This window comes from Capricornis sumatraensis, chromosome X, assembly GCF_032405125.1.
Source record: "Capricornis sumatraensis isolate serow.1 chromosome X, serow.2, whole genome shotgun sequence".
NCBI lineage: Eukaryota > Metazoa > Chordata > Mammalia > Artiodactyla > Bovidae > Capricornis > Capricornis sumatraensis.
In genome coordinates, this window is record NC_091092.1 from 122,060,478 (window position 1) to 122,074,957 (window position 14,480).

The following is a 14,480-nucleotide window of genomic DNA, read 5'->3' on the forward strand; positions in this document are numbered from 1 at the left end:
CAGTCACTGCTTTATTTCTGGGTATTGGAGAATATGTAGAAAGGATGATAAAATTGACAGCCAGGACTCAATCTTCCTTCTACATGACATCATTCCAAAATTTAGGTTAGTAGTTGTGAATGTGGGAAGGGCCGGAGACATATCTGTTCATGCAGCGTATTCCTTTTTATAATGGGAAAATACCTAAACTGGAGGCTTGTCCATGGTCACACAGTGGCCTGTGCACAGTGTCAAGTCTTAGACCTGGGATCTTGAGTTCAGAGATTATTCTGACCCTCAGTCCCCACCCCTTCTACCTCCCCACAACTGGGTAAACTGATAAAAGACATTTTGTTTTCGTTTAGTATAAGTGTATTGGGCATTTAAAAAATCCTATCAGAAGGTGAAACAGCTGATAATACCTTAAATTAGTTGGCTAAAAATGTAAACTAATTTTTTAGACTGTACCCCTTTTTAGTAGATATTTTTAAATTGTAGATTTTTAATAAAAAAAAAGTAGTAAGCTCTATGGAAATGCCTGTTTTAATTGTATTGCCTGTTTCATTTTAATTCTTTCAAAATTAAGAATAGTATAAACAAATTACCTTTAAAAGTTAAAAACTTAATAAGTGGATTATACAACATTATGACAGTGAGGGGAGAATCATGGAATTTTTACCCAAGGGTAATGGCTAGCTAATAATTCTTTGACTTAATAAATATATTTCTAGGAACCACACTTAAAATTATTAATTTCTCACATTTTCTCTATGTGCATGCACACAATTACATTAAACTAAAAGATTATTAGAGGAGGAAATGGCCAATTCAGAATTTTTAGATCACTGTTTTTAAGAGTTATTCCAAAATCACTGCAGATGGTGATTGCAGCCATGAAATTAAAAGACGCTTACTCCTTGGAAGGAAAGCTATGACCAACCTAGATAGCATATTCAAAAGCAGAGACATTACTTTGCCAACAAAGGTCCGTGTAGTCAAGGCTATGGTTTTTCCAGTGGTCATGTATGGATGTGAGAGGTGGACTTTGAAGAAAGCTGAGTGCTGAAGAATTGGTGCTTTTGAACTGTGGTGTTGGAGAAGACTCTTGAGAGTCCCTTGGATAGCAAGGAGATCCAACCAGTCCATCCTAAAGGAGACCAGTCCTGGATGTTCATTGGAAGGACTGATGGCTGAGGCTGAAACTCCAATGCTTTGGCCACCTCATGCGAAGAGTTGACTCATTGGAAAAGACTCTGATGCTGGGAGGGATTAGGGGCAGGAGGAGAAGGGGACGACAGAGGATGAGATGGCTGGATGGCATCACCAACTCGATGGACATGAGTTCGAGTGAACTCTGGGAGTTGGTGATGGACAGGGAGGCCTGGCGTGCTGCAATTCATGGGGTCGCAAAGAGTCGGACACGACTGAGCGACTGAACTGAACTGAAAATACTTTCACTTCAAAATGCTTTTCATAATACAGTTTTTAAAGTGTCAAAGCATGAAAAGTGATAATATATTCTTTCCAAGTTTCAAAATAAGACAGCTTTTTAAATCCTAGAAAGGATAAGGAAAGTAGTTCAGAACATGAAAGAAGTGTCGTCCTTCCCATATTCTTTTGAGAGCACCTGATATACAAATAGGTAAACTGTTATATGAGGAGCCAATGATGAGAGAAATGCTTTCTCTGTGAAAAGGTGAGCCACACATTTCTTTTTGGATAGTCCCCTTCATTAATGTGTTTTAAGTGATTGCATTCATGGAGAAGGTTTTAAGGTTTTGGCCCTATGCTTTCTGTTCTAAAGAAGAGTGTCTGTAATAACTTTGTCTAAGATTATCAGAGAGGCATTAATTTCCTGTTTCTGCCATGAAAGGAGAAGCTAGTTATGCTTATGGATTTTGTGTGGTTTTAGAGTAAAATTGCAGCAGTCAGTAGCCCGGAGAAAAGGGCAAGGTAAATCTAGAACTTCTATCCTTGGCAGAGAGAAGTTATGAGCTAAACTTCTTTGGTTAGAAGATCTCTTATGGTATAACAGCTATCTCAAAGGCACAACTTCCATTATGGTGGACTTAGAGGTAGAACAAACTGGGTAAAGGTGTAACTTTGACTGGGACTTCAACATAGTGCTAAAGTGACGCTTGTAAACCCATTGGAACCCAGATACCAAAGAAGCACAATAGAATGAATAGGGAGAGGACAAAGGGGCCAGAAGATTGGGTATAAACACAGACAGACTAGGAAATAGACTGTAGGAAGCCATTAAGCTGGTCCTGTTCGATGTGATCTGCAGGAACCTGGGGTTGGAAGTTGGAATGCCATTACAGGCCATGGTGCCTAGTTCTCCTGAAACACTGGATAGGTGGTCACACCTGAAGTTCCTTCAGTGGCAGTATGCTTAGAGGTATACTGCTCTTGACTTTGGGAACATGCACCTATATCCTTTTTATTAGAGCCCTTGTGAAAAGCCAAGTCCCTCATGAGCTCATTAGTAACTATATGTTGTACATATATTGAGCACATTTTCCCCCTGCATAGACTACCAACTGAGTCCTTTTTTATTTTTTGAGAATATTATGTATACAGCTCTGCAAGTTTTGTCATTTGACATTTTAAATGTCTGTGTTACTGCATATGGATTAATCTCATTCTTTTTGATTGCATATGTTATATAAGAGAGTTTGTTCAGCCAGTTTCATATTGATATGTGAGTTATGCCCAGTTTTTGTGCTCTTACAAATAATAAGGCAGTGAACATCCATTAAGCTGTCAGTCCTGATTAGAAAGCTTTTCCTTATATTGGCCTAAAATCTTTTAGCCTCTACTTACTAGTCTTGAAAACAGGTGCCATCTTTCTCCTGCGTCTTCTGTTGAATTGAAACATCTGTAGTCTGACCACTCTTGCTATGATTTGGATCCCTTTGCTGTCTTCTGGACATGATCCACTTTGTCATCTAAAGTACAGTGGTGGAATTGAGCACTGTCTTAGTTGTGGTTTCACCTGAACAGAGAGGGTGAGGTGGTCTGTTCTTTTAACTTGGTCCACAATTTTATTAGTTCTGAAGACTGTCATATCACATTTTTGGTTCATAGTGAGGGTAATCAGTTAAAAGCTTTACGTTTGAAGTTTGTGGATCCCTGGAGCACTTGATAAAAGCTGTGGACTTCCCACCTCCCACCCCAAATGAATTAACACAGTCATTGTTGGAACTTCGGGTGTTTCATGGGTCCCTAGTGTTTCTGTTGTTTATGATTAGGCATTGTTGATTACTTTGCCAAAGTCATAAGTTGTCTCATTCTCTATCAGTGTTGTTACAGCATCAAATATTAAACCAGAAATGGTCAGTCTTGGCATTACTTGGTGAGTCTGTGTTGCCTCCTGGTTTGTAGTGCTTTCTTATATGCAAGTGCTAACAGTTTTTCACAGTTCAGGATCAGCCTCTAGCTAACCAGTCTGTAGTTCAAAAATCTGTCTGGTTTCTAGTGCTCTCCCATTTTTCATGATTCCACACAGATTACAGAAAGCAATTAAGCAGCCTTATCTGCGAAGCCTCCTAGGATCCCAGGACGTGATTTGCGAGATCAAATGACTTGAACTCGGTGAGAATATCTAGCTGGTTTTTCTTTTTTTTCTCAGCCATCTTGGATTTAAGTTTCTTCTTAGTCATTATGTTTGATCTTCAGATTGGAAAGAATATAATATTCTTAGCCGAGAATGGAAATAAGATAGGAGGCTGTTTCTCTTTATCTTTGTAAATACTACATTAACCATGTCACCCAGGGGTAATTCACTTTTTCCTCTACTTTTTTTTTTTTTTTAACTTTAGCCTCTAAAATGTCATTTATTCACTATCTGGCACTTTGTAAAGTCACAATTCATCCTTAGGCTTTAGCTTTGTTCACAATATTCTTAACAGCTCCATTTCATTCTTCATAATACTTGGTTTATATGCCTGTTTTTTTTTTTTTTACCATCTGTTGTAAATGGTTTTTTAACATCTGAATTCCAGAAAGCTCTCTGTGCAGCACATCAGATTTTTTAGATGCTTTCTCCTTTTCTTCCCCTCATCAGTGTGTTTTGCAGTTATGCAGTCAGCATTATACTTTTGAGAGCCTCCAAGCTTTTTCAAGCTTCTTTACAGTTTCTGATCTTGGAATTGATCCTAATTTTCCTTTGAAAATCTTGAAATCTGACTATCCAATATGGGCAGCATTCCCCTTCCTTTTCTTTCTTGATCTCACAGACAATACGGCTGCTTCCTTTAAAGCTTCCTCCTACTTGCATGTCACAAGTCATGCTTTCCTGGTGAAGATTAGGTACAAAGTACCAGTTTTTCTAATTTCTCCTCCAGTTTCTGGAAGACTGAATTTGTACACAAACCAAAAGCACATCATCAGATGCACTAATGTAAACTGAGTGATACTTAAACAGATGTCCCCTAGTCAGTAATAATAGCTAATAGCAGCTGTAATGTTTTCTAGACAGCCACATGACAGGCACCATACTAAGTACTTTCCACATAGGGTCATCTTGCCCATCTCCTACCTTAGGGTTATGAGGTTTAGGTGATATTGTTGTCCCAATAATACAGATGAGAAAATAGGTTTAAGAATGTTTAGTCACTTGCCCCGAATCACACAGCTTGTGAGTGGGAAAGTCAGATATTTCCTAAATCAAATTCTTAATCACCGTACTGGGCTGTTAGATGCGGTTCTGAATTACTATGCTGATTCTATTGCTTTAAAACCTGTGTAATGGCTGTGCACAGTAGGTACTTAAATATTTAATTTGAGGTTTATGTTTCTTGTTGATTTCCAGGATATTGCCTTGTAGCTCTTAGAAATCATAAGAAAAAGATGAGAAAAATGGGTGAGGCACACTATTTGTTCATAGAAGAAACAAATGAAAAATGAAGATTTGAAAAGATGTCTTTTTTTTTACTAATAAGACATTTATGATGGTTTTAGGAGACCCATTGTTTGAATGACAAGACTCTGTAAATGTGACACATGAAAAAGAATGCAAAAATCTGGAATACCAGAAATAATCACTATTAACACAAGCAAACATACACAAAATTTTATTTAAATGGGATACCAGAGTACTGTTGCCTTTTAGAAAATATATTGTGATCATTCCGTGGTAACAAATAGTCTGTTTTAACTGTTTATATGTAAAGTAAAAGTAGTAGAGGATAAGACCTCAGAGCTTAATCATTTTTCTCTTTACTGAAATTGTTTACCATTATTATTTACTCTTTTCTCTTAGAGGGATCATTATACTAATTCATTGAAACATGTTAAGTGTTTCTTTTTTATTAATAAGTGTGTCATTTAAAGAGTTTTCTAAAGAGTGATGGAAGCAGTGTTATACTAGAAATTGAGCCTTGGAATAAGACTGTCCTGGTTGAAGGTTCAGTTCCCAGCTCTCCTAGTTTTAGTCATGTAAATAATTTGGGCAAGTCACTTAACATTCTAAGCCTCAGTTTTCTCACTAGGAGACTAGTTATCACTCTCTCAGAGGAGGAATAATTTAACATGAGATGCACACATAAAGCACCCGTTGCAGCAGTAATGTCAGTTTTCTCTGTTTTACAAAGACATAGAGTTCTCAATCTTTTTTGTGCCATTTACCCCTTGGCTAGTCTGGCAAGACCCATGGAAGGACCCCCCCTTCCCCCCCACCCAGAATAGTGATTTTCAGTACATAAAATGCTTAGGATTACAAAGGAAACCAACTATACTGAAATACAGTTATCAAAATACTACAAGTAAACATCTGTAGTGCTTTCTGTTTCAGATACGTTTTTTTGGACTACGGTGGGAGGCGAATGAGAAAGATAGAAGGGAAGAAAAAGGAGAGATGCAAAGAAGGAAAGCAAGTTCATAAATACATATGCCTGGTTTTGACTCCCTCCCAAGCTGTCATCCCAGATTTCCAACAGGTTCCTAGACATTTCCACCTCAGCATCCTACTAGCAATTCACATTCATCACCAGTGAAGTTGAATGCCTCTCCCAAACCAGCTTCCTTGTTTCTCTTATCAGTACCACTCTCCCTATCACCTACTTCTAAATCCTCAAATCACATTTGAGTCCTCATTTCTTCATCTTATCGCTATTTCAGATCAGCCACACAGTTCTGTCAATTTTATCTCCACAGTGTCTAATTCTACCATCTAAATGGTAACCATCCAAATCCTAACCCTCTTACCTCATCCTTGTCATTATGATACAGGCTATTTCTGCTTGGTTTCCAACTTCCTACCCCTGACAAAATATCCCCTGGATGTTTTGGACCAGTTTGATATTTTCTTTATCTAAAGTTCTATAGCCCTCAGGTGTGCTACACAGCTTCATACTTAGCTGTCAATTGCCTCATTTTATTTCCCCCAATATATTCTAAGTTCTTCGAGTGAATGGACCACATCTTCTGCTTTTTAAAAAAATCTCCCCACAGTAGTTAGCATAATACTTAAAAATTTCATAAGATCTTAGCAATCATAATTAGGTAGTTCCAACTCCAAAAACAAAGGAAAAAGTTTGACCTTTTGTTGTCAACTGAACTATTACTGTAGGAGTTGATGATACTAGACCAAGATTTTATGTCTAAAACCAACTGAGGATTTTTTTGTGTCTTTAAATTTTTACCCACTCACTAACTTAATTGCTGAGATTATTCAGTCATGATTGTTCTTACAGTGTTTCTTATGGTTAAGAAAACCATGGCCAAGGTTTCCTCTGCTGTGAAACCTCTGCTTGTCCTTCTATAGCCACCACTTGTAGCCCAGGGCCTGACATAGGTGACTAATAACATTTTGTTAGAGGAATTTAGCTTGTGCCTAGAGAATAACTTGTTTACTTGAAAAAGATTGGGAATGTGCATTAATTACTACAAATACAAATTATAAAAACAAATATAAGAGATTTGTTAAAAATAGAAAGTATATGATCTTAACAGGAAATCAGTTTTAGGAAAGTAGCTTAAAATCATAAGCTAATCTTAGTGGGTTTTGATATTTTGCCATTGATGTTCTTTTCTCTTTTCTTTCTTTTTTTTTTGTTAAATTCTTTTACTTGTATTCTTAGGTTAAGACATCAGAATTTTACAGATACTCTCGACAGCTGCGCTATGAAGTTGACCAAGCATTGAATTACTTTCAGAACATTCACCAGCAGCCTCTGTTGGATATGAAATCAAGCCGCATTCGCTCTGCCAAACCCCAAACTACAGTATTCCGAGGCATGATTGGACATAGCATGGTTAACAGTAAAATACTTCTCTTAAAGAAACCAAGAGTCTGGTGGGAACTAGAGGGCCCACAAGTACCTCTGCGTCCAGACTGCCTTGCTATCGTCAATAACTTCGTGTTCTTGTTGGGTGGGGAAGAGCTGGGCCCAGACGGCGAATTCCATGCTTCTTCCAAAGTGTTTAGATATGACCCAAGACAAAACTCTTGGCTCCGGATGGCAGACATGTCTGTGCCACGTTCAGAATTCGCAGTTGGTGTTATTGGGAAGTTTATTTACGCTGTAGCAGGCAGAACCAGAGATGAGACTTTCTATTCAACTGAGAGATACGACATCACCAATGATAAATGGGAATTTGTGGATCCTTATCCAGTTAACAAATACGGACATGAGGGGACAGTGCTCAATAACAAGTTGTTCATCACTGGTGGAATCACCTCATCGTCCACGTCCAAGCAGGTATGCGTGTTTGACCCCAGCAAAGAAGGGACCGTAGAGCAGCGCACCAGGAGAACGCAAGTGGTTACCAACTGTTGGGAGAACAAGAGCAAGATGAACTACGCCAGATGCTTTCACAAGATGATCTCCTACAACGGCAAGCTCTATGTCTTCGGTGGTGTCTGTGTGATCTTGAGAGCCTCTTTCGAGTCTCAGGGATGCCCTTCCACAGAAGTGTACAACCCAGAGACTGATCAGTGGACCATCTTGGCATCCATGCCAATTGGTAGAAGTGGCCATGGTGTGACTGTGCTGGACAGACAAATAATGGTTCTTGGAGGCCTTTGCTACAACGGTCATTACAGCGATTCTATTCTCACCTTTGATCCGGATGAAAACAAGTGGAAGGAAGATGAGTACCCACGGATGCCCTGCAAGCTGGATGGTTTACAAGTATGCAACCTGCATTTTCCAGAATATATTCTGGATGAGGTCAGACGTTGCAACTGATGACATCTTTCTCCCTTCAAAAAAGCCAAACAAAATCCATTTGTGACAAAGTAGTTAATTAAAAAACATAAGAAAAACCTCACCAGTTTTACTATCAAAGCCATTGGTCTAATATCGTAAAAATGTTTTCATTCTGTGCTAGCATCCTTTTTTTTCTTTTTAGTGGCCTCAAACTCATGCAATAAGTCAGTTGTAAGCGCTAGCTCTTGAAACTACTTCCAGAAGCAGTTTAATAGAACAATTCACTTATCTGGGAAGTTGATGTCATGCTTTAAACATTTCTTTCAAATGTCAGTGTAGGAATCATGCATCTTCTAAGAGAAGACCTGATAAGTGTCACTGGATGTAATTTCAGTTCCTATCTCTAGCTGAAATCTTTTTGAACATTTATTTCAGTGTATTTCAGTCTGTTAGACTTTTTGATTTTATTATTTAAGTTTAAAACTCTTGACCTTTTTGCATGGCTTTTTGCTGAAAACGCAAAAGTATAAATTTTCTACAAGATTAACTTTTTTATATTCAAAACACTATTTCTAAGCTGCCTTCTCTTATCTGCATTGTGTTAGTGAAAGCATATCCATACTTGCTTACATCTTATGAATATATAAGGCACATCCCCTTTTATGCGTGGTTAGGATTCTATATTTTTAAGCTAGTGCACTTGCACACACGGTTTGCCATACGTGTTGTATTTTAGATGTAACGTCTTTTCATGTATTAACATTTTTAGAAAGATAATAACTGGAGTCCTCGTTTCGTATCAGAGAAGCCTATCTTCAGTCCATACTGATTCAGTAATAATCAAACTACTTATATTCCTGAAACGTATGGTTTTATGAAAGCTAACATTTTATGTTTTACTTTCAAAAGTAAACATTAGTGTTCCTTATCGATGTATGTCTTCTTTTTGAAAATGTTTTTCTTTGCAGTCTGTTTAATGTTACCCTGTTTTTAGTGAAAATTGGAGTGGTATGTGACAAGGCCTGGCCCTGCAGCGTGCAAGCACTTTTAAAGAGAACTTAGGTAATACCAGACTCCTAAATAAAGGCCCCTTCAAAGTAAGTGCAACTCCCATTCTTTGCATTCAATAAGGCTGCTGCATCTGTTATTGAACGGAAAGTAGCAACTTGTGGAAAATTTGAGCTCAGTTTGACTTCGAGGTAAGGAATAGAATTATAATCTTAACTGGTCATATCTTCTTGTTTATTTAGTACAAAATATTTAGCGGCGCTGGGGATGTAAGCCCTTAGCTTTTGTTTTATTTCCTGAAAGCTACTAGCATGAAGGATAGTAACCTCCAAGTTCAGAGTGGATCAAGAATAACTGTTCAAAATCATTCTTAAGTGTTTTAGGATTCGCCGCACCTTTCAACTGTTTCAACTCAAAGGAAAAACATATAGTTGTCAAAATTAAGCAAGAATAACCAGGGAGTGGATCATTCAAATTGATGCCATTTTATCCTGAGTAGAGTCTATATCTGATACTAGATCTACGCTGGCAAAACTTGCCAGATCTTAGATGTTGGTGCAATATTGCAATGCCTTCTATACGGCTGTTGTAAAAAGTTTCGAGTTTCACTTTTTTTTTCTTTCTTCTTCTTTTTTTTTTTTTGTTGCTGCCACCACTGAACATAAAATGGAAATGCGAAATCATGGTAAAATGGAAACGCGAAATCATGGAAATGTGAAGACTTGTTTCATTTTTGCGATTAAAATAGACAACTGAAAAAAACCTGATTTTAAAACTCCACGGCTTGAGGCATTTGAGTTTAAGAAACAGTCAGGTACAGAAGTAGTTTTGTTTTTTTTTAAAGCAAAACATTGGGATTGGTTTTAGAAATCAGGTTAATATTCTTCGTATATGAGACAGATTTTTTATTAAGTGGTCCTCATTGTTGTCTTTTGCTGAAATAGACTGAGACAGGGTACCCCATCAGGCTTTTACACTCCCGTGGTGGTTCTCTTTAATTGCTTAGATATGACTCCTGTCATGGAGAAGGAAATGGCACCCCACCCCAGTACTCTTGCCTGGAAAATTCCATGGATGGAGGAGCCTGGTGGGCTACAGTCCATGGGGTTGCAAAGAGTCAGACACGAGTAAGCAATTTCACCTCACCTGTCATTTTAGTTTCTAAAAATCAAATTTGATATCTTGTTTCCCATGGTTATATGGGTAAAAGTCTTTTTATACATCTGAAAAATCATTTTTAATCATTTTACTTTTGAAAACTAGGAATTGGGTGAGCCATTTGGTTCTTTTTCTAATGTATTAGTTGGTGTAGTGTTTTATATGTGTGCTATCTTGCTTTAAAGAAAATAACAATAATGTCTTCATTATTTTCCTCATTGTTGTCTTTTGCTGAAAAAGACTGAGACAGGGTACCCCTATTAGGCTTTTACACTCCCGTGGTGGTTCTCTTTAATTGCTTAGATATGACTTCGTAGCCCTAGTTAAAGCCCACTCCAGTGTTCTTGCCTGGAGAATGCCAAGGACAGAGGAGCCTGGTGGGCTGCCATCTTTGGGGTCTCACAGAGTCAGACACAACTGAAGTGACTTAGCAGCAGCAGCAGCCCTAGTTAAAGTAAGATGGAACAAACAATTGAATATTCTTGGTCTTCATTGTAAAAGCACAAGGCCAAGATGAAAGTTCATGTTTTGGAAAATTTGTGAAATCTTAACTTGAACTAATTCTGGGTTCAGCTTCACACGTGAGTCACGTCTGACCTGATGTTAGCTGTAATCAGTTTTGAGCTTTAAGAATAGTTGTTATTGCTTGGGTTCTGAATGTATGAGAAAACTCTTCTGTTTATTTGTAGTTCTGACTTAGGTTATTTTAAATCCATGATTAACGTACATTCCCTTTTAAAATTATGGTTTAATTGCTGAAAGAGATTTATTTTTGTTATACTAGACTATGGAAAATTTTTTCATAGAATTTTTTTCAAGTTTATTTTCTGTGTGCTTCATTGGGAACCATTTTTGTTTATATACATTGTATGTGCTCAAAATAGTTTTTTTTTTAATTCAGTAAGAGATTTAAAACTACAGTGTAACACGTTGTGATCTTTGTGTATTAATTTTCACTTTACAGTTTAAATGCCAGACTTTACAAAAATAGCTGATCTTTACTAATTGCATCTTAGTTATAAACGTTTGTTCTCTTCCATGTCTTTGACCTTCTAAGTTTTTAGTCTGCTTAAAGAAAATCCTTGCACTACAACCTTTTCATAAAATTCAAGATTCTCACATTGAAGGTTTTGTATTGGAAGAAATACTACTGGTTTTTAAAAAGCAAGGCTTAATTAATAGAATTATTAGCATTTCTTGAGACAGCTTTCTGTGTCCTCATTACTCTGTGTGAGTGTTACTATAATTTGTGAAATATTGACTGAGCCCTTCACTTATCTTTTCTGAAGCAGCACCTTTGGACACCTCATTCTGGGAAGCCTGCTCGAGTTATAGTAAAGGACACACACATTTGTGTGGGGAGAAGTGGTAAAAAATGGAGAGTTGTGTCTTAATTACATGAAACTAAGCTTTAAAATATTTTATAACAAATTATTTGAGCTGCATAATCTAAACATGTCAAACGTTCAGTGGGACTATTTTTATATATGTATATGTGGTTGTAGGTCATAACATTTCAGTTTATAATATAAATTGTTATTTCAGTTTATAAGCTATCTCTCAGAAAAGACTAGCTCTTTTGAGAATACATAATTTAAAGTTTTAGAGTGAAGTAAAACACAACATAGATAATAGTGTAAATTAGTTATAAATGAGGGCTATATGGCAGTAAAACTGCTAGTGCCATTTTTCCTCTTTGCCTATTACACATTTTTTATTTTATTTTTTTTGTACTCTGAACATTTTTAGGGATCATACATTCTATCAGATTAGAGTTGGTTTGGGAATAAGTATCTTCTAAAAAGAGATTTATCTTAAAAATGAAAGTCCTGAAAAATTAGTTTATCAAGAGTTTATAAAATCAAATATTCCATAGACATAGACTGGAATAGGTAAACTTACGACAGTCGTATCCTTTCAGTATACCAGTATAACTTCAATATTACATGAGTAACATTGAGAGAATGCCATCAGCTTTGTTCCCCCTTAATATTGGATTTTCATTTTACATCTTTGGGAACAACTACATTAAGAACCTTATTAATCAGTGTATCAGTAAGGATTAGGTGTTTGCTTTCCGAAAGAATGTTCCAGTGAGGTGATCAGAGAGGTTATTTTCTATCTAACTTGTTTATGCCCTATACCTCTTGGGCATACTTTGTCTATAGAAGAAATATTTTGACCTTTAGGTACATTTTGGGCCAGTAGTCAAGTAATCCTAGGACTGATTTAAAAATCGTAGACTAATTTAAGGTTTGCCTTTTATACCTATTTTGAAAGCCTTTACATTTCTGTCAGGTAATTTTTCCCATGCCGTGAATATAATCTATTCAAAACATGTTTATGCTATCCATTCTGTTTTTAAATTGAAAAAAATGTTAAAAGTGTTTATGAAGAAAAGTTTAAATAAAATATTTTCAATCTTTAAAATATACTTCCATCTCTTATTATTTACTATCTTGATATAATCTATCACTTTCAAAGTCACTCATGACTTGATTAACAGTATACATTTTATATTCCTTCAACCTGCCAAGGAAGTGCCACAAAAATGTAATTTCTACTGATGCTTTCAGCCACAGATTGAAATGAGATCATTTGAGTGAAATTATTTACACTTACATGCAATGGAAATTTTATAATGAAGCCAAGTAATTAAAGTTCCACTAGCAGAGTTTTGCAGAATGGAAATAGAACTAATAAATAGCATTTATAAGCCCTCAAGCTTTAGTTTGGTGATTTTTTATCTTCTTTAGCATTTTTGCTTCATTGTTCTTAAAGGCATTTCTGAAATTAGGGAATGCAGCAGAAATGAATCTGCTACAACACAAGCACTTGGGTATTCTTAGGCACGTGTGTGCCTCCATGGATCTTGGCCTCAAGCCACCTTTCTAGCCTCTTTTCTTATCACTTCCTGCACTCCTTTCTGTTGTGATCTTTGTATGTTAATTTCCAGCTTCAAATCACTTGCCTTTTTTCCCCTTCCCTGCTTGCAAAATCCATTTATTTTTCAAAGCCCAACTCAAATGCTCTTCTCTCCTCCTGAAACCTGTGTTATTTCCATTGAATTAATTGCCTCTTCTGTACTCAACACATTTATAGCTCTTATTTCATTTTGCATACTAGTTGGGTATAATTCCTTCCACAATTAGATCATAATCTCCTTGGATGAAGGGACCGTCTTTTATTCCTTTTTGTACCCTCATATCTAGCGTGATACTTTTTGTACATAATAGGCACTGAGCTAAATGTTTATTGCAGCATGTGACTGATTCCACCTGAGCTGTAGAAGGATGCTGTAGACATTCAGAAGAGGGAGATAATATAGTTCCCCAAGGTTTGTCTCTGCTTTTTTCTCAAGTCTACTGCCTGTCCACTTTCGCCCACAGCTATGGCTTCACCTACCACTTTTATTCTAATATCTTGTAAATCTGTATTTCTCAACTGAGAAATATCTCCAACTATCTCATGAACATGTCTTACATGTTTTATAGGAATCTCTTTCATTATCTTCCCCCCGCAAACTTGCCCCTTGGCCTGTATTCCCTGTATTATTATGTGGCTCTATCACTGCCTGAGATCGTTACAAGTCAGAAAGCTGGAATTGTCTACCTTGCCTCTCTCCCACTTCTCCCCAACGTCTTAGTTCATCTACTCTTATCACTGCCCTCACCTCTCTGTCCATACTGCCCTCTTGGAGCTTTCTCTCCAATCTTCTACCTCCACAATCCATTTTATACTCCGCTGCCAGAGGGAGCTTTCAAAAGGTTAATCTGGTCCTGAGATTCAGCAACATGTAATAATCCCCCTTCACCATGAGAATAAGATCCAGACACCCTAGCATGCCCTTTGGACCTGTTCAGTCTCTCTTGTGCCCAATTCTCCAGCTATGCATGATGCTGGGAGTTCCCTGAATATGTCAAGTTTTCTCCTGTCTGCCTTCACACATGCTCTTTCCATCTTCCTTTCCTGGCTAACCCTTTCTTGGCCTTCAAGAACCAGCCCGTGCATCATGGCCTTGGTCATCTTTTTTAACTGTCCCCTATGGATACCTAGATCACCTTCTCTGACACTTGAATATGACTGTCTTCTTTAACTGTACTCACTGAGGAAAGATTCTGTCTTTTTATCTTTATTTTCCAAGAATCTGATAATGTCTGGGACAGGGTAAGTCTTCCT

General features: G+C 37.1%; 1 protein-coding gene across 1 annotated transcript in view; it reads left to right on the plus strand.

Annotated features, from left to right (window-relative positions):
- Positions 1-8,174, plus strand: part of KLHL15 (kelch like family member 15) — a 28,613-nt gene extending 20,439 nt beyond the window's left edge. The window contains exon 3 of the mRNA XM_068962989.1: positions 7,065-8,174. Within this exon, the coding sequence (XP_068819090.1) occupies positions 7,065-8,174 (1,110 nt within the window). The remainder of the gene's footprint in view (positions 1-7,064) is intronic.
- The last annotated feature ends 6,306 nt before the right edge of the window (positions 8,175-14,480 follow it).